General features: G+C 32.8%; 2 protein-coding genes and 1 long non-coding RNA gene across 4 annotated transcripts; 2 read left to right on the forward strand and 1 right to left on the reverse strand.

Annotated features, from left to right (window-relative positions):
• The first annotated feature begins 1419 nt into the window (after positions 1 to 1419).
• LOC128183268 (uncharacterized) lies at positions 1420 to 20705 on the forward strand. 2 transcript variants are annotated; one of them, XM_052852215.1, is made up of 6 exons: positions 1420 to 1553; positions 12581 to 12814; positions 13248 to 13368; positions 16521 to 16644; positions 17187 to 17381; positions 20054 to 20705. In XM_052852215.1, exons 4-6 carry the CDS (start codon positions 16534 to 16536, stop codon positions 20246 to 20248), a joined length of 501 nt encoding a protein of 166 aa, XP_052708175.1. In that variant the 5' UTR covers positions 1420 to 1553; positions 12581 to 12814; positions 13248 to 13368; positions 16521 to 16533; the 3' UTR covers positions 20249 to 20705. The 2 variants fall into 2 exon arrangements, with proteins under 2 accessions (XP_052708175.1, XP_052708176.1); XM_052852216.1 differs by having other exon boundaries at positions 12581 to 12782.
• On the reverse strand, positions 4301 to 5538 carry LOC128183273 (uncharacterized). The gene is made up of 4 exons (XR_008243566.1): positions 5270 to 5538; positions 4945 to 5020; positions 4581 to 4688; positions 4301 to 4434 (listed from the first exon to the last, which is right to left on the reverse strand). It is a non-coding gene; the product is annotated as an uncharacterized LOC128183273 (long non-coding RNA).
• Positions 20706 to 24360: 3655 nt separating the features above from the next.
• Positions 24361 to 26819, forward strand: LOC128183255 (uncharacterized). The gene is made up of 2 exons (XM_052852200.1): positions 24361 to 24487; positions 24801 to 26819. The coding sequence occupies exon 2, from the start codon at positions 24835 to 24837 to the stop codon at positions 26503 to 26505; it is 1671 nt and encodes a 556-aa protein (XP_052708160.1). The 5' UTR covers positions 24361 to 24487; positions 24801 to 24834; the 3' UTR covers positions 26506 to 26819.
• The last annotated feature ends 409 nt before the right edge of the window (positions 26820 to 27228 follow it).

A 27228-nucleotide genomic window follows, 5' to 3' on the forward strand; every position in this document is an offset into this window, starting at 1 on the left:
CATCATCGAAGTAATTTCGTGCATTCCGTGATTTTTCATAGGCACAGGGGCCAAGCCCATTTTAACATTAATTTCAATGTAACCATAAATAAAGGTTACATTGAAATTAACGTTAAAACGGGCTTGGCCCCTGTGTTCATAGGTTGCTGAAAGTGGCGACTGATCTATAAACTGGTTAAAACTGGATCGTTTAGATTTCAGTCCTGTCAGTTTCTTTAGAGCTGTGAATTACAATTAATTTCCGTAAGAAATAGAAATAATCATACTTAAGGGTTCTTGCATGTAGACAGGACGGTGCATCCCCCCTTTTAATCGATATTTAAAAAATATATAGTTCTTTCATTTCATATCTCTAACAACCTCTTATACAGTTTTTTTCTCAAGTAAAAAATAACAGAAATGTCACGACTGGATGTCATTTTCTATTCACATTTGATTCCGTATGCAAATTGAACGTGGACGTTGGGCAAGGATTCGAAATATGAAAGAGTTATATGTGGTTATTGCAATAGACACTCTTAGCTACAATTCATTGCTAAATCCCAAAATCATGAAAATCCTAAACCGTGGAAGTGTGTGTGTGTGTGTGTGGAGGGGGGGGGAGGGGGTTACCTATAGTTCCAAAAAAAATCTTACTACCAACAATTCTTTTTTCCAAATCATGAAATTCCTAATCCGTAATTTCACAATGCTGAACTAAATAGACAATCTCATATATGATCAGCCAAAATTTTATTGGCAAGTTGTCGGTCGAGTTATGATTTTAACTGATCATAGAAAAATTTGTTTTAGTAATGATTCCTAAATGGAACTTTTGTGTGTGAAATTTTCAGTTCTAATCGTGACCACGCCCCTATAAATTATACATGCATGTACAATTTTAAGCGGTAACTAAGACTGCATGACTTGAATTCCTCATACATTAAGTTTAAATTACATGTAGTTTGCAATATCTGAAGTTGTCCTGGCTTTTGTAACGATATTAATTAATATTTTACTTGCCAGGAAAACTATTCGTCAGATATGTCGGAGTAAGGTTAAATCAGAAGAAAACTAAATTTTGTGGTAAAGCATTTTTCATAGAAAGTTTTTTGTTGTAATTCCATAAGAATATTCACAGGATGGATAGTCTAAAGAAAAGAAGGTAACAATGCTTTCTTCATGTACTTCATTATGTATTTGCGTGGTCCCGGGAATGAATAACTAAAATGAATTGCAATTTTCACTTGTTAAAATATGGATTGCATAACAATAAATTGCTTTTAAAATGAGATGAAAATAAAAAAAAACCAATATTTTAAGTTACCGATTCAAATCAACATAACTACCCCCCCCCCCCCAACACACAACCCGTTTATATAGTAGTCGGGTTCAGAAAACAAAAAAAACATCGAGATCGTCATACAAATTTTTTTTTTTTCGCACAAAGTTGTTGGGAGAGGCTCCAAAAAATATTACTCATGAAAAACTTATTTGTTTGTTATTAGTGAGAAGGACATAGCCACATGTTTTATTCGGCGATATGTGTGACGTTAGCTGTTTTTATATCTTTGGTAAGTTAACGTTTTTATTGAGTTGGTCAATTATAGACATATTGTTTGTAAACATCTTTTCAAAAAACAGGTAACAAATTGATAGATGTTTTGACGTCAAAATTGAACGTCAGTTGTATAAAGTTGAAAACCTGTGCATTATTTGTGCTGAAAAATGTATCTTTGTTTTAAGTATCTTGATCAGTTACTCTTTTGTAAAGAAATAGATCTGACCCCCCCCCCCCCCCAACAACAACAACAACCAACACACAAGCCACATATGATATGTCCGCCTTCAAGCTTAAAAACATACAGTTTTGTATATAGGCTTACTTATAACTAAGAAAACGTTTGCTACAATGTGATATTTTTATCAACATATTGATTGTTTATAACCTATGAATACCAGTTAAATCAGGTAACTTTACTTGCACACTAGAAAAAGAAAAGAAAACCCACTGAAAACTCAGGTCGTTCTTTTCATTGAATGCATGTTAATGAAACAGCAACCACAGGTTTTGATCACTATCCTTATCTCCAATGCATGTTAATTTAAGAAGTGTACTTGAGCTGTCGCAGGAGTACAAATTTCTCCCTTTGACCAATTAAGTCATCAACAAAAATACAGTATTGCTGATGTTCTTTATCATGATTATAGGGTTAAAAATGTCATTTACTGTCAAAGGTTAAGCAGGTCATTATGAATATTTTGAGTTTCTTGACATGTACATTTATCATGTTTGTAGTACATGGAAGATATGGATAAATCACAGGAAGACAAACTGAGTACCGGGGTAAAATTGCTTCATAGTTTGTTTTTAAATAATCATATATTATTTACTAACTTGAAATTTAAAATCAGCTGTAATGAGGCTGGTTGATAAAGGATCAAATTAAAGTCTGATGTTATGCAGGGCAATGCTGATTTCTTTCTTCTGTTAGTTTGCAATTTTATTTGAAATCAATATTTAATTATTGTTGTATTAATATGTAGATAATGTATGTTGAAGTTTAAATTTGCCATGATTGTGAATATCATTATGATTAGTGAATTGCCATGATTACAAAGATTAATTATTAATCAGAAATCAAAATTGGTTTATGTACGAAATTTTATGAAAGATTTATTGAGATTTGGAAAATACACATTGTGTATTTAATATCCCATACCAAAAAAAAGCACTAAAAAGTTATACCTATGAGCCCTTAAAAAAGTTACAAAAAAGTCATAACTAAGTTAGCACAATTTGGAACCATCTGATCAATTATGGTTCCAAATTAGCATCAAAAAGTTATACCTATATTGTAACTTTTTGCTTAAGTACTAAAAAGTCATAACTAGAGTGTAACTATTGACAATTTATTTTTTTCATAAAAATAAATAGGTATAAAAAAGTTATCAAAAAGTTATAATAAAGTTATCATTTAGGTACAAAAAAGTTACAAATTAAAGTTACAGAAAAGTTATCATTTAGGTACAAAAAGGTTATACATATAGGTACAGAAAAGTTATCATTTAGGTACAGAAAAGTTATAGATGTAGGTACAGAAAAGTTATACGTATAGTTACAGAAAAGTTATCATTTAGGTACAGAAAAGTTATACGTATAGTTACAGAAAAGTTATCATTTAGGTACAGAAAAGTTATAGATGTAGGTACAGAAAAGTTATACATATAGTTACAGAAAAGTTATCATTTAGGTACAGAAAAGTTATACATATAGTTACAAAAAAGTTATCATTTAGGTACAGAAAAGTTATAGATGTAGGTACAGAAAAGTTATCATTTAGGTACAGAAAAGTTATAGATGTAGGTACAGAAAAGTTATACATAAAGTTACAGAAAAGTTATTGTTTAGGTACAGAAAAGTTATAGATGTAGGTACAAAAAAGTTATCATTTAGGTACAGAAAAGTTACACAGAAAAATTACAGATGTAGGCAAAAAATATCTATCTGTATCATAATTTTCAGATAAAAAAAAAACCCAGGTACATGTACAGGTGTTATACTGATGAAAAAAAAGTCACTAATGTTGACAAAGAACTTTTCATCAAATTGTTTTTGCTCTTGAATAGGAATTTAAAATCATATCTGTTCATGTGAGCAAAAGAACACAAGTCAATGTTTTTGTTAATCAATATGTTTACTGAATTATATTTTATCTAATGAGTATGCTTTCCTCCATTTCTAATGGAAACTTATAGTTAACGCCTTGTTTAACGATAGGTCGAAACCTACAATGACCTTAGAAAAATCACTGAAATAATCAGGATGATATCAGACTCACATTCCCATTGAAGACAATTTGGCTGTTTCTTTTAGCTAACGTACTGATGCACATTAAGAATAATATAGTAAATTTAACTTACTCTTTACAAACAATTTATTAATTTGTTAAAAGAAAGATGTAAATATAAACAATATAATGCTTTCTTTGACGATTCATGCAGGTAATGAAGGGAGCAATGATTGCAGAAAAAATTTACATAACTCGCTAATGCGGGTAATGTATTTTTTCTGCAATGTCGCTACATTCATATCCCGCATATATCACCAAAGAAAGCATCTTATTGTTTACATAATTATCACAAATCATTACAGACCCTATAGGCAAGTTTTTGAAATAAAGCAATAATCTAACATAAAAGCATTTGGGATTACATGTGTGTCTAATGTTTTTGCTAAATTTGAATAGAAAGTTTGAAAAACATTATTTTGTAAACGAAAATTTGACCAAAACCTTCATAAAGCATGTTTTAGGTTAAATTCCTAACATATACTAGCATGATTTTGTTCCAAACATACTAGTATGATTTTTAAAACAGTCCTGGTTCTAGATGATACCAATGACCTGCAGTAATTTATCAGCAAACAACTGGATCTGTTTCTTGAATCTGTTCCTAAAATGTATAAAAAAGAATGTTTCATTGTGGCAATTTCTTACTACATGTACTTTCATTGTAACTGTTAAAATCCTTGACAACTACCTTATACTTAAAACATAATTATATAGCATACACATGTTGAATATATATGTGACCAGCACCTGGCAGGTGAAAACTGGTTTCTGTTGACATGGCTGCATGTATTTCTATGGGAACGGTTGCTCTTGCATCTGATCTCTTTCATAGTATTATCCTCGTCCTCCATTAATCTAAAAGAAGGCAATAAAATTTAAAACATGACACTGTTTGACAATTTTCAATATACGTAGCATAAATTATTATTAAATATCAGTAAAACTTTTCAATTCTCTGTTGACCTGCCCCCCCCCCCCCCCTCTAAAAAGTCACCATTGATACCGCAGTTGCCATTATATTCTCAGATTTACAATAATTCATTTACTAAAAGATATACATAATATATGGTTAAAATCTGTATATCTTTACTTGATAAACACACACACTTACTTTTTTTCATCTTGTATTAATGATTTATCTTCAATCTGGTGTACAGTCTGCTAGCTGGACTTGGTTGGGATTTTTTCTGCAATACAATGATACTCTTTTTGAAAGAGTCGGCCATAATTTGATTATAATTATATAGAATGTACATCACTAGATATACATGGCTGCATAGACTTTGATATAGATGATAAAATCATGCACTTCTTATTAAAAGTTTTGAAATATTCCAAATGGAATTCATTTCTAAGTGCAAAGCAATAATATAGAAATTGAGATAAGCAAACACAAATGAAATATTTGAAATGACTTGTTTGTATATCAGACTTACCCTGAATGGAAATGGTCATCCACAACTAAAGCCATATCATCCAGGTCTTAAGCATGTCTATCTTTATGAAACCACTGCTTGCAGTTTCATTACTACATACAACACGCTGTGATTCTGCATATTTCTTGAAAAAATCAGGAAAATCTCTACAACAGCTTCTGTCTTCTTTGCCCATTTCAAAATTTGATGGCGGAATGGCAATTGTCCAATCAGAATTCACGAAAGTCAAAGTTTGAAATTTTGGCCAATCACGATACAGCCACGATTAATACCGGGATAAATCTTTAAATTTATTTTAGTTAAAAAACAATATTATTAACTTAATATTATCAAAAGAATTCTGCATTTAAATGAAACATATTTTAGTAATACTTTCTTTCCTTACAACCTGTTAGTTTATTAACCGATCATCAAAACTGGGCATTTCCGGTCTCAAGAGCCGCCATTTTGAATAATTTGAGGGAATTTTAAAAACTAAATGAATTTAAATACCAATGCATTTTTACAATTGATGAATATGTAAAACCAAAAATTATAACATCTTTTTAAAATAAAACATGTTTCCCAAAGTTTAAAACACAGTCCTTATAGCTATGTGCTGTTATAAATTACGATGAGAGATAGGCTAGTACTGGGAAAACATACAGATGGAAATAGCAGTACTGTTCTTTGTTAACAGCATGTCTGTTAATCAAATATGTGAATAAATATGGTGAACCCATCTTATAATAACAAACAATGCCACCACCCCTCCCCCCACCCCCCCCCTTTTCTTCGCATGCATTCGATGTCGTGGGAAAATTCTGAATCAATTTCTAGAAATCTGCTCTATTCCTTTATTCATGGGGTAGGCCATGAAAAGTTGGGGAAAATTTCAGTGATAATATATAAAGTTGATGCTACCCCTTAGTATTTAACAGTGTTTAAACGAAATCGTAATATGTCTAATGATGTTCAACAGACAGATAACAAAATAATGCTTGCAGGAGCAAAATAAAAATGTCTGCTGGTCAAAACACACACATAAACTTTTTATCTTAAACAAACATCAGTGTCATCACAATCATGACCTCTTTAGTCACCCTTTACTGTAAACCTGGGATGTGTGTGCGTTCAGGCGGAAAGTGATTTCCTGTTTCTGCCTTATAAAAACAATAAAAATTTTGGACAGGTGTTTGTGTTGCAATTGATGGACTGGATTCCCGTTATAATGGTTATGTCATTGTTTTCAAACAAATCTTAGTGATTTTACTACCCAGTGTGTGATTAACCTACATCTACCCCCCCCCCCCCCCACACTTATGGTGATTTTTATAAAAAAAAAAGTTCTAACGATATTTTATATTAGTTTTTAGATTTATTGTGATAAAAGTCTACTTTAGACTTGAACCTCTTGGATAAGATACACTTAAATTTTTAGTGTAAAAATGACAAAGTCCAAACGCATTCACAAATTGACTAAGTTCAATGTAGGTACATTTTAGTTATACTGAAAAGTTTCTAAGTTCAATGTAGGTACATTTCAGTTATACTAAAATTTTTCTAAGTTCAATGTAGGTACATTTTAGTTATACTGAAAAGTTTCTAAGTTCAATGTAGGTACATTTCAGTTATACTGAAAAGTTTCTAAGTTCAATGTAGGTACATTTTAGTTATACTAAGAAATTTCTAAGTTCCATGTAGGTACATTTTAGTTATAGGGCAAAAAGTTTAAGTCCAATCTAGGTACAAAAAAGTTATAACTTTTATGTGCCTAAATCTTGGGTACATAAAAGTTACACTTTAGTTACAGAAAAGTTATGACTAAGTATAACTTTTTTTTGTATGGGATGTTACTAATATTATTACAAGTGTACACATTCATGTACCAGTGTATACTTCAATTTGCTACAAACATGTCTGTATTCTTCACTATGGACACATTTTATTATAAAGGGTACCTTGTACTTCTAAAAAATATCAGATATTCAATTACCTAGTTTTATTTTGAAAAACCATATCTTAAAGATATAGTCATATACACGCAACAGATACCGGTAATCTGATATCCACATAGTATAGAACATATCATATTTCAAAGCTGGAGAATGGCTTATCCACGGATAACATTGTTGTATAAGGCAGGTGTGTCATGTATAGTGTAAATGGAGAAAAACAAGATCTCTCGATCTAAATACTTGATAATTTGGTTATATATACTTGGGTGTGATGAAGGACAAACCTAGTACTTTCCCCTTAACAGTGTGACTTGTGAGAAAAATATTTGTATGCAAAGCAGATTGATTACAACTTCAATATTCATTAACCTCATAATCAAAGTGTCCTAGATTTGTTTATATAATAAGTACATATACATGGTATACACATGTACATGCAGTTTCTTGACTAGTTTTCACTGTAGTTTAGCATTTCCCTTGGGACCTGATATATTTGAAAAAAAAAAGATTTGAAAAAATGTACTCTAGAGATGCCTGTAGAAAACTTGCTTATTTTTAATATGCTGTATATGTGCACATATCAGCATGTAAGAGGAAGGTTAATGGTTTAAGCTTAGTTACCGAATTACCTTCCTACTGAACTATTAGAAGAATGCATTAAATGGTGGCAACACACTTTGCAACTTCATCCATTCATTCTTAAACACCTATTTGTGCACCCATTTTATAATGATACAACTCAGACAGCCTAGTTTCAGAAAGGTGGTAAAAGGGCTCATTTTTAATATAATATCTGTGTGTTGAATCAATTGAATATTGATTCAGTGACATATATATATATATGTACATGTATAACAGTATGTTATTACTAGTATGTATCTGGATTCAATTTCATTTGCTTAGAAACATGTACCGTTGATGTTTCTGTGTATCTAAAGCAATGAATATGTTGAGGCTACAAAACACAGAGTGTTAATTCTCTTAACCAGCCATGCATCATCATGGCCCCTCTATATTCCATCGTCCAATGATTAAATCGTGACCAACATACCAATACATACAGATGACACATACACACACAGTGTACAGAGTACGTGTAGTAGAGTACTAGCTAGTATATAGACCACGTAATAGAATACCTCAATCCATGGATGTGCATAGTTGATTCATATAGACATGGTGGTCTATGAGTAATCATTGTTAATGATAGAAGAAACACCTGTAAGCAATATGTTACAATGTTACATGTACAGTAAAACACGCTTATAACGAAGTCCCAGGGACAGGTAAGTTAACTTCGTTATAAGCGTAATTCGTTATATCCGTCAAGTTTACAACATGAAATAGAGACTTGGGGAATGAAATTCACTTCGCTGTAAGCGTCAATTCATTATAAGCGTGTTCGCAATAACCATGTTTTACTGTATTTTGTACAGCTTCCCCTCCCCAAGATCGTTGTAGTCAGAGGGGGTTTCAGGAATCCAAACATGCACGGATCCAGATAATTTTTCCATAGGGGGTCAAGTGATCATATTTTTTTTTGGGGGGGGGGAGGGGTTCAGGACATAAGTCAATATTATACTAAACTATTTTTATGGCGTCGAGCGAAGCTCGAAAGCCATCTAGGGATCGTACGTCCGGAAGTTACATTTTTAAGAGCCAAACAACTCAAATGAGTGCAAAGTTTTCGTATGTGTTTGAAGAAAAATAGATGACATACTTCAATTTCGAGCAGAACTGTACGTCAACAAAACAAGTTTGCAGATTCGAAATGGTTGCCGTCTTTAAAAATGTTCACATTTTCTTGAAAACAATATGTCTCGGTTTCAGCGGATGAATACACTAGCACCGAGACACATGCGATAGCTGGGCTTACATACTCAATTTGGTTATGAAATGTACTAGCCTGCAAAATAGATTATTTTGTATCCATATCGAAAATTGACAATGCACAAATGTTTGATCTTGTAGAAACAAAACTTCCTAATCGAGCGATAAGTACATCTACAACCAAAAGTTAAGTGAACTACTTTCACTTTGTAAACAACGTGAATGGATGCTTTCTTTTATCTACCCCCGATATTTTCGGCCCGTGTCATTTGGACCCTTGTGAATTTTAGATGAAATTGATAATAAGAGACAGAGTGGTAATCAGCAGTATACAATATATAGAATTAAACACAATAATAATTTTAAAATTTATTTCCATATAAATAGAGAAAAAAATATAAAAATTTTATAACTCCTAAGATATTTCTGTTACATTAAAAGTTTAAAATTTATCAATTTAAACTTAACTATAACAGTTTTAAACTTTTAATGTAACAGTTATGATTAACATGAATTTATAATTCATGATATTTTTGTTTTTATATTTTGGATTAATTCTAATATTCAATTAGGATTTTCCTCATGTATGAGTAAATTTTATTTTATTTTAGTTTGATAATATCTACTATTTAGCACAATTTCCTTTAAGTATTTTTCTGAAAAACAAATTTCTGTTCCCTTTGTTAGCTAATTCATTCGCACATCAAGTTTAAATTGATAAATTTTAAACTTTTAATGTAACAGTTATGATTAACATGAATTTATAATTCATGATATTTTTGTTTTTATATTTTGGATTAATTCTAATATTCAATTAGGATTTTCCTCATGTATGAGTAAATTTTATTTTATTTTAGTTTGATAATATCTACTATTTAGCACAATTTCCTTTAAGTATTTTTCTGAAAAACAAATTTCTGTTCCCTTTGTTAGCTAATTCATTCGCACATCTTTTGTAAACTTAGGATGACATTCCCAGCTGTTAGATACTAAGAAAAACATTCTTATTTCGGTTTCTTTGGAGGTAAATTCCTTTGCGCTTTTGGCTTGACACTTCGAAATTCCACATAGATAAACTTATTTATTTCATTTCGGCCTCATATAAAAACTTATTTACTTTGTTTCGACTTCGAGTTAATCCTGTCTTTGTTACAGGCCTTCTCCGCGGAAATACGAGTAATTGTTATAACACCTTCTTTGGCTCAGCTAATAGTGTCAAGCATCAAAGAAATTTTGCCGAAATTGGGCGTAAACCTTTTTAAAACAAGGTACCTGATTGGTCAAAATTAAAGTCCGTAGATTGACCGCAATGGTAGGTGACTTTAACAAAGTCACTTTCCATCTTGCGGCAATCAAATAAAGACAGTTTTAAATTTAATTTACGGATTTTATTGATTCAATCAGGTAAGCTTGAAATTATTGTTTTATTCTTTTTATTATTTAAGCTGAATTTCATTTAAGGTTTTTACTACTTATTTTTAAATTAAGGATATTTTTGAAATAGTTTTTTTAATACCTTAATCCAATTAATTAGATAGTTTTTAAATTTCTTTCATGACTTTAATGTTAAATTGTTATTCGCTAAAAATTGCCTGCCTTAATTAAATAACTTTGTAATCTTTTTTTAATCTACACTTTAAATTATGCTTATTGCGTATTAATTTCTACTTTAAAATTTATTCTCTTAAAGATGTAACTTTTCGGCCATTTAAACTTTACCGCGCCTTACTAGATAGAACTCTTCTGCGCGATGAGATAAAAAAAGTTATCGTAAACAAAAACGAAAATAGAAACTTTTTCCGCTAAATTTACAAAACAAGTTTAAGTTATCATTTTATCATATTTTTCGATATTTTATTATTAATCAACAATGTTCAGACTTACGAATCATGTTTTAGGTAAGCGCTATGCTCGATATTGTTTTGATTTCTTTTTATGTCTATTGTTTATTTGTTTTAATTGTGTTTCGGAACTTTTGTTATCTCTTTGATTTTATAACATGCATTTATAGTTTGTGTATTTCATTCATTCTCTTTATAAGACTTTCCATCTTACGGCAATCAAATAAAGACAGTTTTAAATTTAATTTACGGATTTTATTTTGATTCAATCAGGTACTGTGGAAGCAAGTTTCTTGCAATTAGACACAGGTTGATCCTTGAACTAATTTCCCCAAACAATTAGTCACGACGGTGAAAACCAGTGTGTGACATTTCTATAAACTTAAATTTTCAATTGAAATTCAAAACTTTTTAAGAGGTGAGCATATTTGTAATGAATTTTAATTTTATTAGTTATGTGATAAATAACATTTTCTATTTTTTTTTTAAAAGTTGACTAATGTATTTTTTATTTTTTTATTTTCGATAATTTATGAAAAAAATACCAGCTTTTGAACTTGGTCATTTTTTGGCAAAATATTGCATATAGGATACCCTCATTGTACGGATAAGTCCTCCTACAGTTTTCAAAATAGGAAGTTGTTCTTTTGCAGATCAATTATACATGTACATATATCAGAGGTATGCATATTGCTAGGATTTTGATTTTCGATAATTTGTGAAAAAAATACCAGCTTTTGAACTTAGTCATTTTCGGCAAAATATTGCATATAGCGTAGCTTCATTGTACAGATAACTCCTCTTACAGTTTTAAAGATAAGAAGTTGTTCTTTTGCGGATCAATTAAACATATATCAGAGATGTGCATATGGCTAGGATTTTGATTACTGATAATTTGTGAAAAAAATACCAGCTTTTGAAGTAAGTCAATTTTTAGCAAAATATTGCATATAGGGTAACCTCATTGTACGGATAACTCCTCCTACAGTTCTCAAGATAGGAAAGTTTTCTTTTGCAGATCAATTATACATATATCAGAGGTGTGCTTATTTAGGATTTTGGTTAGTGATAATTTATGAAAAAAATACCAGCTTTTGAATTTAGTCATTTTTTGGCAAAATATTGCATATAGCGTACCCTCATTGTACGGATAACTCCTCTTACAGTTTTAAAGATAAGAAGTTGTTCTTTTGCAGATCAATTATACATATATCAGAGGTGTGCATATTGCTAGGAATTTGATTACTGATAATTTGTGAAAAAAATACCAGCTTTTGAAGTTAGTCAATTTTTAGCAAAATATTGCATATAGGGTAACCTCATTGTACGGATAACTATTCCTACAGTTTTATAGATAAAAAGTTGTTCTTTTGCAGATTAATTGTACATGTATCAGAGGTGTGCATATTTCTAGGATTTTTATTTCTGATTATTTATGAAAAAAATACCAGCTTTTGAACTAAGTCTTTTTTAGCAAAATATTGCATATGGGGTACTTTATTTCACTGGATATGGGTTGACATGGATTATGGATACAGTTCGCATATAAAAAGAAAACCCGGTTAGCTGTCACATTGACAGCTTTTCACTTGTTTAAAAAATTATTTAGGTTTTTACTCTTCAAATTAACTTTAACTCGACGCCATTGTGGCCCTTCAGGCCTTTGATTTTTTACATGTACAATTGTTAATTTGAATGAATAGGTCCACGACATCTTAGTATGAGCTGTCGGTCAATATCACGGGCACTGACTTCCAGTAAATAGTACCGCCTGGGCTACGGAACCACCAACGGGAACCAGACCTGGATCAAGCTGGCCTGGGGTGATGCTGCCACCGACCTCCTGTACTCGGTCATTGGACTCAGCCCTGGGTCATGTATAGGGTCAAGGTTCAAAAGATCCGGGTATGAAATTTACAGCCAGGAGGTCACAACCAGTAAATATATATATATATATATATATATATATATATATATATATATATATATATATATATATATATATATATATATATATATATATATATATATATATATATATATCGTGTATCTTTTTGATTATTGTGTTGTTTACATCCCTAAATTTTAAATCTTATAGAAAGAAAAACTAAGAACAGATGGGGAATTTGTAGGCTGACAGAATTCGAAGCTTATTTTGTTGTAAAATTTTATGTTTGAGTAAGCGTGAATATATGTTATCAAGTGAAACACATGTACTCAATGTAGCAAAAGCTACATGTATTGAACAACAATATTGCTAATTGAAAATAGAAAATACAGCCAAATTTAATCTTAATACATAAATTAACTGTATTTGGTTTGTGAATTTTTTAGGGACTATCTTAATTATCACATGCTTTATATTTGAAGTTTGTAGGTTTTCTGTTTACATTGACGTAACATGTAATTGAAAACATGGAAGACGACAACAATATTGAAGACTAACAGTATCAGATCCTGTTTGTGTACATATATTTGGAATAACGACTATGTAAGTAAATGAGTGGATTTTGAAACAGCTGGTATAATAATAGTACATGTAATTTTTTCAATGTTCTTAATGATCAAGAAATTCAGCTTTAGACCCATTATGTTTGCTTTTAATAAACAGAGAGGTATATAGCCAACTAAGTAGAAGTGTTTAATATAGCATTGAATCATGATTTTTTGAAGTATACACTCTCATAACTGCAGCGGTGTGTGCATACAAATTGAGTAACGCGCGTTAGCGCGTTAAGAAAATTTGTATGCACACACCGCAGCAGTTATGAGAGTGTATACTTCAAAAAATCATGATTTAATGCTTATATTTACATTTTTTTAACTTCTTGCCTTGTCTGCAAATGTGATTCATACCTTAAAATTCCTATCTTATCCTAAGGGTAAGTTAATATTAATGAAAGCCACAGCAACAGCCACAAGCGTGAACTTTGATTTTCGCTTGTGACGTTGCAGTTTACAGCGTTCAACGTTTGTGACGTCATAATAAAACTCGTCGATTTGACCTTTGACTACTTGTTGCATTTAGAGGCATTTGAAGATCACAAAATTTAATGGAAAAACACAGTAGAATGTAAATATTAGGCGTTAACTCAAGAAAAGTTTCTACGTAATCATTAATGTTTTAACTGACCTGTGTCCAATAAGATTGAAGCTCGGAAGAGTTAAGACATTGCCGCTCGTGACTTGAATGAGAGAGAGAGAGAGAAGAGAGAGAAGAGAGAAAATTTATTTGAGTAAGTTATAGGTGTTGCCGATGAAGAAATCATCATTAGTTATAAACTGGGAAACAAATAAATTAAGATCTTTATATTACATGTTTATCCTTAAGTTTATTGGTCTAACTTTAAAGCATTTTATAGATCGATTGTGAAAAATCCTTTGGCTGTTGACAACAGTGTCTTCATACATGTATAACAAAGCCGTCGGAACAGGGGGGGGGGGAGCCAATTTTTTTTTTTAGCAAAGTTAGACCTAACCATCAGACACATAGCACCATGGAGGGCCAGCCCCTCTACTTTTTCTCACCATCAACAATATTTTTTCTTAAAGTTACAAATGAAATATTGAAGTATCAGAAAGCGCCCCCCCCCTCCCCATTTCGGTGGAAAGTAGGAAATAGGGATTAGGAATTTCATGATTTTGGGAATATTTTAATTTCGTAGGTAAACATTTTGGAGCTATACCCCCCCCCCCCCCCCCCCCGGACTAGGAATCTCATGATTTTGGGAAATAGCCCCCCCCCCCAAAACAAAATCCAGTTATTAAAATGGCGGGCGGGTGGGCGGCTGCCAAAAGGGTACCCTCATTGTACAGATTACTCCTCCTACAGTTTTTAAGAAAGGAAGTTGTTCTTTTGCAGATCCATTGTAAGTATATCAGAAGTGTGCATATTGCTTGGAATTTGATTTCTGAATATTTTTTTTAAAAAAATACCAGCTTTTGAACTAAATCATAAATTAATCATATTTTGGCAAAATATTGCTCATAGGGTATTCATTGTACGGATAACTCCTCCCACAGTTTTCAAGATAGGAAGTTGTTCTCTTGCAGATCAATTGTAAATATATCAGAGGCATGCATATTGCTAGGAATTTAGTTTCTGATAATTTATGAAAAAATACCAGCTTTTGAATTTAGTCTTCTGTTTTTTTGGCAAAGTATTGCATATAGGGTACTCTATTTCACTGGATACGGTATGTAGTGTTTATCAATTCAGGGTTGACATGGATTATGGATACAGTTCACATAAAAAAAAACCTGGTTTGCTGTCACATTGACAGCTTTTCACTTGTTTGTTGCTTGTCGAGATTTCTAATAATTAGTCACCCCCCCCCCTTTCAATGAGCTTCTGATGCCATTGTAGAAGAATGGCGTAACTAACCAACTTAACTACCTGGCATTGAGTCCGAGAATACGGGTATTAAATATTTTGAAATGCGAACGAATGATCAGTCATGGAAACGGAAAGGCAACGCAGGCGGATGCTTAGTGGAAAAATAAGACAATGGCGGACACATTTGTCTAAAGAATGTTTCATTCTGTCAGTGAGTAACCATGAAGACAATTTTATACAAAGTAATGTTACAACCTGTTTAATTCCAAGAAGATTCGGTTAACTTTGACTAGAATACTACCAGTAAGACTATAGGCTTATAATGAAAAACAGTTTCTTAAGTATTCACACAATTTTCGATGTTTTACATTATCTATATAGTTACATAGACACTATTTCAAAACATATACATGTATTAACATAAACTTAATTTGAAGGATCTGTCCCTTTATGACTATTGATAGATAGTTCGCTCATCTATGTCATCTATAATTTATTTCACTATCTCTCTCTCTCTCTCTCTCTTTCTCTCTCTCTCTCTCTCTCTCTCTCTCTCTCTCTCTCTCTCTCTCTCAAAATAAGTCACGAGCGGTTATTATGTCTTAACTCAGCCCTACTTCGATCTGATTGGACAAAGGTCAGTCAAATCATTATGCTTAAACTTTTTCTGGAGTTAACGCCTATTAAACACTTCTACGTAGCTCGCTGTATGATAACAGTATTTTTTCCTGTTATTAACATGAATAGGGTTTTAAAAAATTAATTTTCAGATTAATTTACTTATTTATAAAAGAATGGTAAATTGTAATTATATCTCCTGGTATCTATATTTTGCAATTTGTTAATTCCCATATCGAATTTCATTCCTGTCGGTCACAAGGTCGAAGGTTAAATTACTCGATGCATCTTTATTATACTAGTAGGTATTTTGTATTTTTTGCTCAGTATCTTTTTAAATCTTTTGTTATAATTTTTTGTTTTAATTACATTACGATGTTACAGTAACAATTACTTTTCAAAAGTTCCTTATGATATCAAATCACCCGGGTGAGAAAGTTACTGGTAATCAATAAAAAACACCTAATATTTAGTCGAGTATCTCAAACCAAAATTTTGTCTGCATGCCAGTGTAAACATGATAAATCTTTTGAAATTGTAAATATTGCAAATTCTAAAAAGCTACATCTGAAAAAAAAAGGATAAATTGTTTAAGACTTTTCAGTATTTAGCAAACAGTAATTATAGATATTGATAAACATGATATAAAGAAGATAAAATTAAAAACTCTCTTTTTCTCTTCTTCGTAGGTAGCCGCCATTTATGAAGAGCAAGAAATCCCTGACCAATGGTAAAGTTGTTCATTCTGAGCCTGATGTGTTATGTTTGACATCGGATCCCAGTAGAAAAAGGCCTGTTCTAGTTATATGTGAGGTATTGTAATTATAGACATGTATCTCCCCATCATGAGTATATATCGTATACTTATAGAAAATATACCCTTTTTCGGCCCTGTGCGATATAAACCGAAAATGTGCCTACCAGTGTGGTATAAACCCTGGGGGTGTGATAGGGATGTGATATGAATATTGTAACACACCCCTCTTCGGCAGTCTTCGGATTTTATATCACACCCCTTTTCGTTAACCATTAGCTATTATGACGTAGAGTTCAGTATGCGTCGTGTAACTTCGATCTCCGAGTATGAAGTCAAATAGTACGTAGACGTCAACCCGGCATACAAACATCTGGCGCAAAATTCCTTGGTCGTCATATATCAGCGACCCCGGGCTAATATAGGATGCGATGTAAAAATTGCCATGTAATAATCTATATATATTGTATATAACATTGAATAGTGCCATATTATGCACTTGTTTTATGCATGGAATTTATTTTACTAGAATGAGCAATTCTGTATTTTGTTACTTCAAACTTGCCAGTAAATATATTTGTCAATTCTATTTTTTTTGCAGGTAAAGAAAATTGAACCCGGAGAAAATATGCTAGACCATCCTAAGAAAAAGATCAGGTCACTGAATACATCTACCTCCAGTATATCAAATATACCCGACTCAATATTTGCTCCACATATATGGGAACTCTTTGTTCATATGGAAAAATCAGTGTCAGCAAGGGCTGTTCTTGGGGTGGCTGTTGATAAAACACACGTTAGACAATGCTATATCATTTTCATTGTACTTTTTTAAAATGACGAAATAAAATTGAATTGTCTCCCAGAGAAAACAATTGTTGGTGGGAGAAAGCTTAGGCAAGCATTGGAGAGACATTTTTCAATATTACCCTTGCTGGTTTGCATACGCTATTCATTTTTAACCGGGTTTTCCAACGGAAAAATCCGGTTATTAAAATGGTGAAAATGGCGGGCGGGCGGCTGCCAAAAGGGTACCCTCATTGTACGGATAACTCCTCCTACAGTTTTCAAGATAGGAAGTTGTTCTTTTGCAGATCTATTGTACATATATCAGAGGTGTGCATATTGCTAGGATTTTGATTTCTGATAATTTATGAAAAAAATACCAGCTTTTGAATTTAGTCATTTTTTGGCAAAATATTGCATTTAGGGTACCCTCATTGTACGGATAACTCCTCCTACAGTTCTCAAGATAGGAAGTTGTTCTTTTGCAGATACATTGTACATATATCAGAGGTGTGCATATTGCTAGGATTTTGATTTCCGATAATTTATCGAAAAAATACCAGCTTTTGAACTTAGTCATTTTTTGGCAAATTTATTTATGTACCACCTAAAAATTTTGCCTAAAAAATAATAGTTTTATTATTGAATTGCTCACCTGCTTGTACTTTTTAGCTCACCTGAGCTGAAAGCTCAAGTGAGCTATTCTGATCACATTTTGTCTGTCGTCCGTCTGTCTGTCCGTCTGTCCGTCCGTCCGTCTGTCCGTCTGTCTGTAAACTTTTCACATTTTCAACATCTTCTCAAGAACCACTGGGCCAATTTCAACTAAACTTGGCGCAAAGCATCCTTAGCCTAAAGGGATTTCAATTTGTGAAAATTAAGGATCACGCCCTTTTGCAAAGGGAGATAATTAGGAATTTATGAAAATTTCAAAAATCTTCTTCTCAGAAACTAATCAGCCAGGAAAGCTGAAACTTGTGTGGAAGCATCATCAGGTAGTGTATATTCTAATTTGTGAAAATCATGACCCCCGGGGGTAGGGTGGTGCCACAATGGGGGGTCGAAGTTTTACATAGGAATATACAGAGTAAATCTTTGAAAATCTTCTTCTCATGAACCATAAGTACAGGAAAGCTGAAACTTGTGTGGAAGCATCCTTAGGTAGTGTAGATTCTAATTTGTGAAAATCATGACCCCCGAGGGTAGGGTGGGGCCACAATGAGGGGTCGAAATTTAACATAGGAAAATATAGTGTAAATCTTTAAAAATCTTCTTCTCATGAACCATAAAACCAGGAAAGCTGAAACTTGTGTGGAAGCATCCTCAGGTAGTGTAGATTCATAGTTGTAAAAATCATGACCCCCAGGGGTAGGATGGGGCCACAATGGGGGGTCGAAGTCTTACATAGGAATATATAGAGTAAATCTTTAAAAATCTTCTTCTCAGAAACTAATCAGCCAGTAAAGCTGAAACTTGTGTGGAAGCATCCTCAGGTAGTGTAGATTCTAATTTGTGAAAATCATGACCACCGGGGGTAGGGTGGGGCCACAATGGGGTGTCGAAGTTTGACATAGGAATAAATAAAGTAAATCTTTAAAAATCTTCTTCTCAGAAACTAATCAGCAAGGAAAGCTGAAACTTGTGTGGAAGCATCCTCAGTTAGTGTAGATTCTAATTTGTGAAAATCATGATCCCCAGGGGTAGGGTGGGGCCACAATGGGGGATCGAAGTTTTACATAGGAATATATAGAGTAAATCTTTAAAAATCTTCTTCTCAGAAACTAATTGGCCAGTAAAGCTGAAACTTGTGTGGAAGCATCCTCAGGTAGTGTAGATTCAAAGTTGTGAAAATCATGATCCCCGGGGGTAGGGTGGGGCCACAATGGGGTGTCGAAGTTTACTATACTAGGAATATATAGAGTAAATCTTTGAAAATCTTCATCTCATGAACCATAAGAACAGGAAAGCTGAAACTTGTGTGGAAGCATCCTCAGGTAGTGTAGATTCATAGTTGTGAAAATCATGATCCCCAGGGGTAGGGTGGGGCCACAATGGGGGGTCAAAGTTTAACAAAGGAATATATATGGTAAATCTTTAAAAATCTTCTTCTCGGAAACTAATCAGCCAGATGATTCTTTATAATTGTTAAGACTTTGGCCCCAGGACAATTCTTAGGCCTCACAAGAAGGTTCAGAGTTTATGTACGTTTATATCCCATGTATAAACAATTGTTCAGGATCTTTTTGAGAACTGCAATACTCAACATATGATATGACTATAAAATCATCCTGTTAGAAAAGGGACTAATGATTATAAACATAAGAATATCCAGGAGAAAAATGGATTTTATTTATACAGGATCAACATGTATTATTGTACATTGTCCAGATAGTTGTATTATGACTCCATTAAGCTGATTTTATCATACCTGTTGTTCCTCAGGTGAGCGATGTGGCCCATGGGCCTCTTGTTTTTCATCAGATGTCCGATGAACTAGAAATTATATTGTCATGGCCCTCCCTTACATGTACATTCGCATTGTCATTCCCTGGTTCAAATGCTTTATCTACTATCTTTATGACACAATAATTGAAATTGAACAATACCCGCCTCCTAATCGCAAGCTTTACAATAATATCAATAACTCATACACTAAACGGTGTCATTTTACTTCTTTTACAGGTCCGGTTTACTTTTCTTATTGTACATAAAACAACTAAGGAAATGTTGAAAACATCGGATGGAAGGGGACCTGTACATTTTGAGGGACTGGTGGAAAACCCTCGGTTTTACTACAGAAAACAGATGAACTATCTTAAGAGAGAGGAGAGAGGAATTGTTGAAATGTCTGCTTTATGTTGGAATGATGCAAAATAGATTTTAAAAATCGAATTGTGTCTTAAATATTTTTTAAAATATAATTTACATTTATCTGCATGGTACATGTACTTAAAGAGACTTGGACGTGATTTTAGATCAACAATTTTATTTTTATTTTTTATGTATAAAACGGTTTACTGGTGCATTTTAAATGATTGACCAAAATATAGAATGTTAAGTTAAATTACAAGCGAGATACAGATGTAAGAATTGATTGTTATTTAAACAAAGCTCGAGTCTCATAGTTGTTTACGAAAAATGTAATGTTGAGAATTGCCATTTCTTAGACAAAATGACATGTAAAAACAATTTAAACTAATTCAATATCTTTATAAATACTTTTATCAACATAAGAAAGATGCATTTGATTGAAATTTACACCAATATAACACACATGTAAAAATGACAATATTTTAGCTTTGTTTACAAAACAAAGAATTAGGAACTCTGTATCTTGCTTACATGTATAACTTGATATTTGACTTTATAATTTTGACATAGCATTTGTGAAATTTATGTCTTGTACTCGTACTAATGTAAAAAAAATCTGAACAAAATTATGTTATTTTATTATCAAAATATACAATCTGATATAATAGTCTGTCTTCCATAATTCTACTTCATCCTTTTTTCATTGTTTATATTGTATATTTATACTTATTCAATATTTATTTACTAATTATCTTTGCATTTATAAAATGCATCTCTGACTTGTGAACTGTATATATAATGACTGACCTCATGTACCATTTCTTGGTTTGAGTGAATAAACTGAACTGAATTGAATTGAATTGAATTGAGTTATCCCCCTTTCATCAATTGATAGAGTGTCCAACCTAATACCGCATCTTGGTTCGGTTTAATTTACAATTAAGAGATCTGGTGTATTTAATCTTTTTGGCTAGTTAATAGGTGTGTTACGGAGAAAGTAATTAGTAGGGCATTGTAATAAATCTTTACGCATGCTAACGATTAATTTAAAACATGCGCATTGTTATTTTGAAAGATATATATATGCGAAATTTTAATCAGTTGTAAATTATATATATATATATATATATATATATATATATATATATATATATATATATATATATATATATATATATATATATATATATATATATATATATATATATATATAAAAAAATTATGACGATATTGACAGCAACTGATCGAAGACAATATATATCTTTCTGTCAATTTATATAAGTTATTAGATTAATAATAGATATTTATGTAATTAACATGATGTTAGAAACATCGCACAGTATGATGTAAAAATCTAAAACTCTCTTGTACGACTGAATTAGGCGCAGCACGTGCATTAGGAGGACGGAATAGCATTCTTTTGTTTATGAATGTGGTTAAGGGGTCGAGTCGCGGCCATGCACAACATTAGAATCAAGGACACTAATGCGCTAATATATTGACGTTGAATTTCAATCATCCCATATTATAACAGTAAACAAAAATACATGTAGCTATATGTTACATGTGTATTTAACAATAGGATGCATGCACGGAACCAGATCCAGAATTTTTTTTCACTGGGGGGAGGGGGGGGGGGGTCCAATGGATATGTGTGATTGCACGGGGGATGAGGTTGGGGGGGGGGAGTCCGAGGCCTATCTTAAGTTTACTACGTGAATTTAATAAAATTGATTATTACTATTATTCTTTTTTTTTGGGGGGGGGGGGGGAAGGAATTAGTGGGAAGGGGGGGGGGGGGTAGGTGGGTGCCGCTCTTTTAATTTAGTGAACATGAGATTTTTACTTTTTTCGCAAATAGAAAAAATCGCTTAAAATAAAGCTGAGTTTGTAATGTTGGTTTTTATTCTATATAAACTTACATACAGTCATGTAAAAGGTTTGTGTGCAAAAATGTACAAAATTAGGTATAAGAAATGTTTACTCTAGCAGTAATAAATTATGTGGTATTCCGTTCACAGTTGGTCTGGGGTTTTTAAAGAGCTTCCTTCAGGATTTCATTCATGTATCTAAAATATGGGAAAGTGAACAGGAAGTTAGTAATTACAAGTACATGTTTAGGCTTAATCCAGCAGAATACCGTGTGTGATTTCATTAATAAATAGTCTCTGATATAATGTTGATATACACAATACATAATGTACTCCAAGTACACATATACCTGTATATACTACAATGTATAGGTTCTATCCTGATCAGAAAGTTAAAACTACTAAGAGTATCATTGTTCCCTTGAGGAGGGGGTGCCGGGTCAATACCGAGTATAAATATTTTTCACAGATAAATTTTGAAAAAAAATTGAAATTCCCGGTAGTAGGCAGAATGTTTACCCCCCACCCACCCCGAACTTTCATCCTTTAGATCCGCGCCCATGTTTCAAGCTACGAAGTAGTTACACACGATATAATCAGAGTCCAGTTCAATGATCTGCAAATAAGGTTGATGCTGCCAAAATGGGTTTGAAAAGGACCATTTGAAAAAAAAATCACCTATTCCTATTACCTACCAAGTGATCTCTTTTTTAATTTAATTATAGGAGTTATGGTGCATGTTTATTTACAATAACACAAAATTAAAAACATTTTACTTGCGGAAATGTGTCGAGCTTTGTTGAAATCAGTTCAAATGCTGTTGACACATTGTATTTACTGCGAATTAAACCAAGAAAGATAATTCATAAATTAAAAATGTCTGTTCGATAGATTTTATCCGCATAGTTACTACCATGATTACATCGACGTAAGATTTTAATACAAGCCCGTAGCAGTTTAGGGGGGGGGGTCGCGAACAGATTTCTTGAAATATAATGTATCCCCCCCCCCATAAAAAAAACTTTCTCGGAGCATATTTAAATACATGTATAAGGTTCTCTTTCAAAATCAAAGCTACGTGTTTGTTATGTTGATTTCAATGATTCTTGTTTCAAAAAATAGTTTATCTATCCAAACACAGTTTTTTTCTCTATTTTTAATTTTGCCCATCTCTTTCATTTAATTATCTCACTATTCCAGGTGATGAACAAGCAAGTTTCCAAATAAGCCAAAACCCCCTCCCCCCCTCGCCCGTCTTCAGCAATATTTAAATTTCTTTAACTTTTCATTGTAAAATTATCAAAAATATGCCTCAGACCCCCCCCCCCCCCCGGGGCAAACTAAAAATAAAGCTGTCGGATCCTCCCCCTGGAAAAAAAATTCTGGATTTTTGAATCCACGCATGAGCTGGATCACTAAGTACTTCATTAATTGTTTGAATACATATTTTGGGTAATTTTACTATGTATTTGGATTTACAAAGGAAGGTTGGGGGGGGGGGGGGTGGTCCGAATCTCCAAATCCTCCGCCTTTGTAGATCCGCGCATGTTACATGTAATATACCAAAAATGTCAGTTGGGGAAGGGGGAGGGTATAGCGCTAATGTGCCTGCGTTTCAGTACGCAAGTTCTCCAGTCCTTTAACCAACATTTTATTTCTGAGATGCATTATTCAGAATTAATATTTGTAAGCTTTTACTGAATAATTCTACCAAATCAATAGAAGTTTCTAGACTATTCAGACTGTTGTATTATCCCAACTTCCCATTTGATTAATTATTTCGTCATTTTTTTTTTTTGGAAAAAAGGAATAAATAAACACACTGAAAATATGAATTTTACATACTGCATAATGTTTTTGACACGTACATGTAGCATTAGAGAGGCAAGAGCGGGGGCCTTCCTAAACAACTTGTTCTCGTAACAAACCTTTTTATTAAGCAATTAAAAAAATTATCATTGCGTTGCACCCCCCCCCCCTCCACCACTTTTTCCATTTAAATAAGTTGAAAAGAAAGTAACGAACAAACGATGTAAAGATTATAAAAGTTTTAATTTATTTAAAATGTTTTTCAGCTGTTGTGGAAGTCGAGACACTGACTGAATATGATCCAACTGATTGAATGAGATTATAGCGTCTGTGTACTCCTACCGTAGATACCTGTAATACAGGTAAAAGGATATAAAGTCTACATGCAAAAAAAAAAAGAAGAAACCCGACAAATTGAATGATTTTTTTTTCTTTCAATAGAGAGAGTGATTATTTTATTTGTAAGAAATGCACGGAAACTTTCATAGAATTGGTATAAATAGACGCTCCCTCGTATCCACCACTGCGTTTTATCACGTGTCTAGACGGAGCGCATACCAACGCCATAACAGCCAGACCAGGAAGTAAAATACATGTACCTGAGTCGTCATGTTGGAAAGAGAAGGTTTGTGATTTGTTTATAAACAAATAACCATTATTTTATGAGCTTTTCATAACAAGCGCTTGCAGATTTTATCAGCCAAATGTCCTGTTTTATTTGTAATCGTTAAATGAAGTCAAAATGAGGGAAGTGTATATAAATTAATCAAAGGTCACAAAACAGAACGTAAACTGTTAATTTACAACTTGCTAAAGTTCATCCGATTTTTTTTTGGGGGGGGGGGGGGAGTAGCCGCTCAAAAATAATTAGATTAATGTACATATTGAATACTTAATTTAGTTGATTTGTGATTTGAGGAATTTTTATTTATTTTCAGCATTCTCTGAACAAATCTATCCAGGTGTCTGACCATGTACCCCCGTACTTGGGCCCAGGATGTGTTACGGTGTCATCTCTGTGAGTCCCCGGGCCCCCCTATGTACTGTGACATTTGTCACATACATCTGTGTAAAGCCTGTGTGGGGGAACATCTCTCTGATGAATCCAAAGAACACAAAGTGGTAACATTCAAAAAGCGGGGATTTGCACCTGAATGTTCAAAACATTCCAAAAAATTGTGTGAACTTTATTGCGAACAATGTGACATTCCTATTTGCGTGCAGTGTGTCTCCTCTGGTGAACATTTAGGACACAAAGCAGTTGAAATTTTAAAAAGTCTTGAAACCAAGAAAGAAGTATTACAGAGAGATTTACAAGAATTAGAGAAATTGATTTATCCTAAATACCAAGAAATCGCATCTAACATTCCAGTTCAGAAAAATGATCTGAATAAAAATTCCAAGAAATTAACAACAGCTTTTGACAAACATGGAGAAGACTTGCACAGAGAAATTGACATTGCCATCCAAAAATTGAAATCTGACGTGGATGAAATGGAATCAAAACACCTGGTTGTCCTGAATAAGCAGGAAAATGAAATCAAACACAGTATTTCTGAAATTACAAAGTGCATTGCTGATCTGAAGAAATTACTGAATTCCAATGATGTCAGCCTTGTCTCTGCGTACAAATCAAGGAATGCTGAATTCAAAAGATTGCCTCCTAAACTCACAGTTTCCTTACCAAGATTCACCCCTCAGAAGATTAACAAAGAAGAAATTTATCAGCTGATTGGTTCTCTGTCAGCATTATCTATCAAAACAGAAGAAAATGGCTACACAATGGATTCTCCCGGTGCTGAGTCCTATCCCCCGAACAGACCGCTCATTGATGTACCACGGGTCATCACAGAAATAAACACCGAGTATGGAGAATCTAATAGATTATGCAGTGTGTCCTGTCTGAGTGATGATGAGGTATGGACGATTGGTACGGACAACATGATTAGACTCTACAACCTCCACGGTAAACTAGTGAAATCAATCCAAACGAAGTCAGGGAACATGCCATGGGGCATAGCAGTGACACAGAGTGGTGAACTAGTTTATACTGATCCCGTTGATAGAACTGTGAACATAGTGAAGAATACACAGATACAGACAGTGATCAGACTACAGGGGTGGAGACCTCTCAATGTCTGCAGTACCTCCTCTGGTGACCTCCTGGTTGTCATAAACACTGATGATGGGAAACAAGCAAAAGTTGTGCGTTATTCTGGCTCTACAGAGAAACAAACGATTCAATACAATGACAAAGGACAGCCTCTCTATTCATCTGATTTTTGCACTAAATACATCAGTGAGAACAAGAACCTAGATATCTGTGTAACTGACTACATAGCCGGTGCAGTAGTGGTGGTCAGTCAGGCCGGGAAACTCCGATTTACCTACACCGACCCTCCCTCTACTACCAAGGCACCATTTCTTCCAGTCGGCATCACTACAGACAGCCAGGGTCGGATCCTGACAGCAGACCATAACAACCACCATATCCACATCCTGGATCAGGACGGACAGTTCCTCCGCTACATTGACAACTGTCATTTAGAATATCCATATGGTTTATGTGTGGACACCAGAGACAACCTCTTTGTGGGTGAACCCGTAACAGGTAAAGTGAAGAAAATCCAGTATTACATGTAAACAAACTGTGATCATAATGTTACATGTCTACTGAGTGAACATCAAATAACAATGTAGATAATTATTAACTGATTAGATTTGTAAAATGTTTTATATCAAAAACTGTTTACGTATGTCAAAAGTAACACAAGTGTGTTTGTTTTATGTTTCATATAAAGAATGTAAACATTGAGGGACTCTGTATTAGTTAATATGTATATACATTTATGCAAATGATTACTGTGTGTTGCTATATTTTACATACATTACATGTAATTTAAAATAGACCTGTTATGAAACTTGTTTTGTTCTTGGTAGAATTAGCTCTATATCTATTATGAAATAAAAAAATAATTATTCCACATGTGTTCAAGAGGTAGTATAATTTCTTATCTCTGGAAATATATATATATATATATATATATATATATATATATATATATATATATATATATATATATATATATATATATATATATATATATATATATATATATATATATATATATATATATATATATTTTTTTTTTTTTTTTTTTTTTTTTTTTTTTGAATGCCTAGGGATCAACATGTATATATTAGAACTTACTAGTAATATTAAATTAGATTAGATGCAATCTTTTGACACTTATTCAAGAATATTGTCACAGAAATAAGAATCAACATAATATGAAATGGTTAGACAAGCACACAGTACCCTTTAACCTGTTAATGTTAATTTTTAAAGGATAAGAAAAATGTGAT

Source organism: Crassostrea angulata, chromosome 5 (genome assembly GCF_025612915.1).
Source record: "Crassostrea angulata isolate pt1a10 chromosome 5, ASM2561291v2, whole genome shotgun sequence".
NCBI lineage: Eukaryota > Metazoa > Mollusca > Bivalvia > Ostreida > Ostreidae > Magallana > Magallana angulata.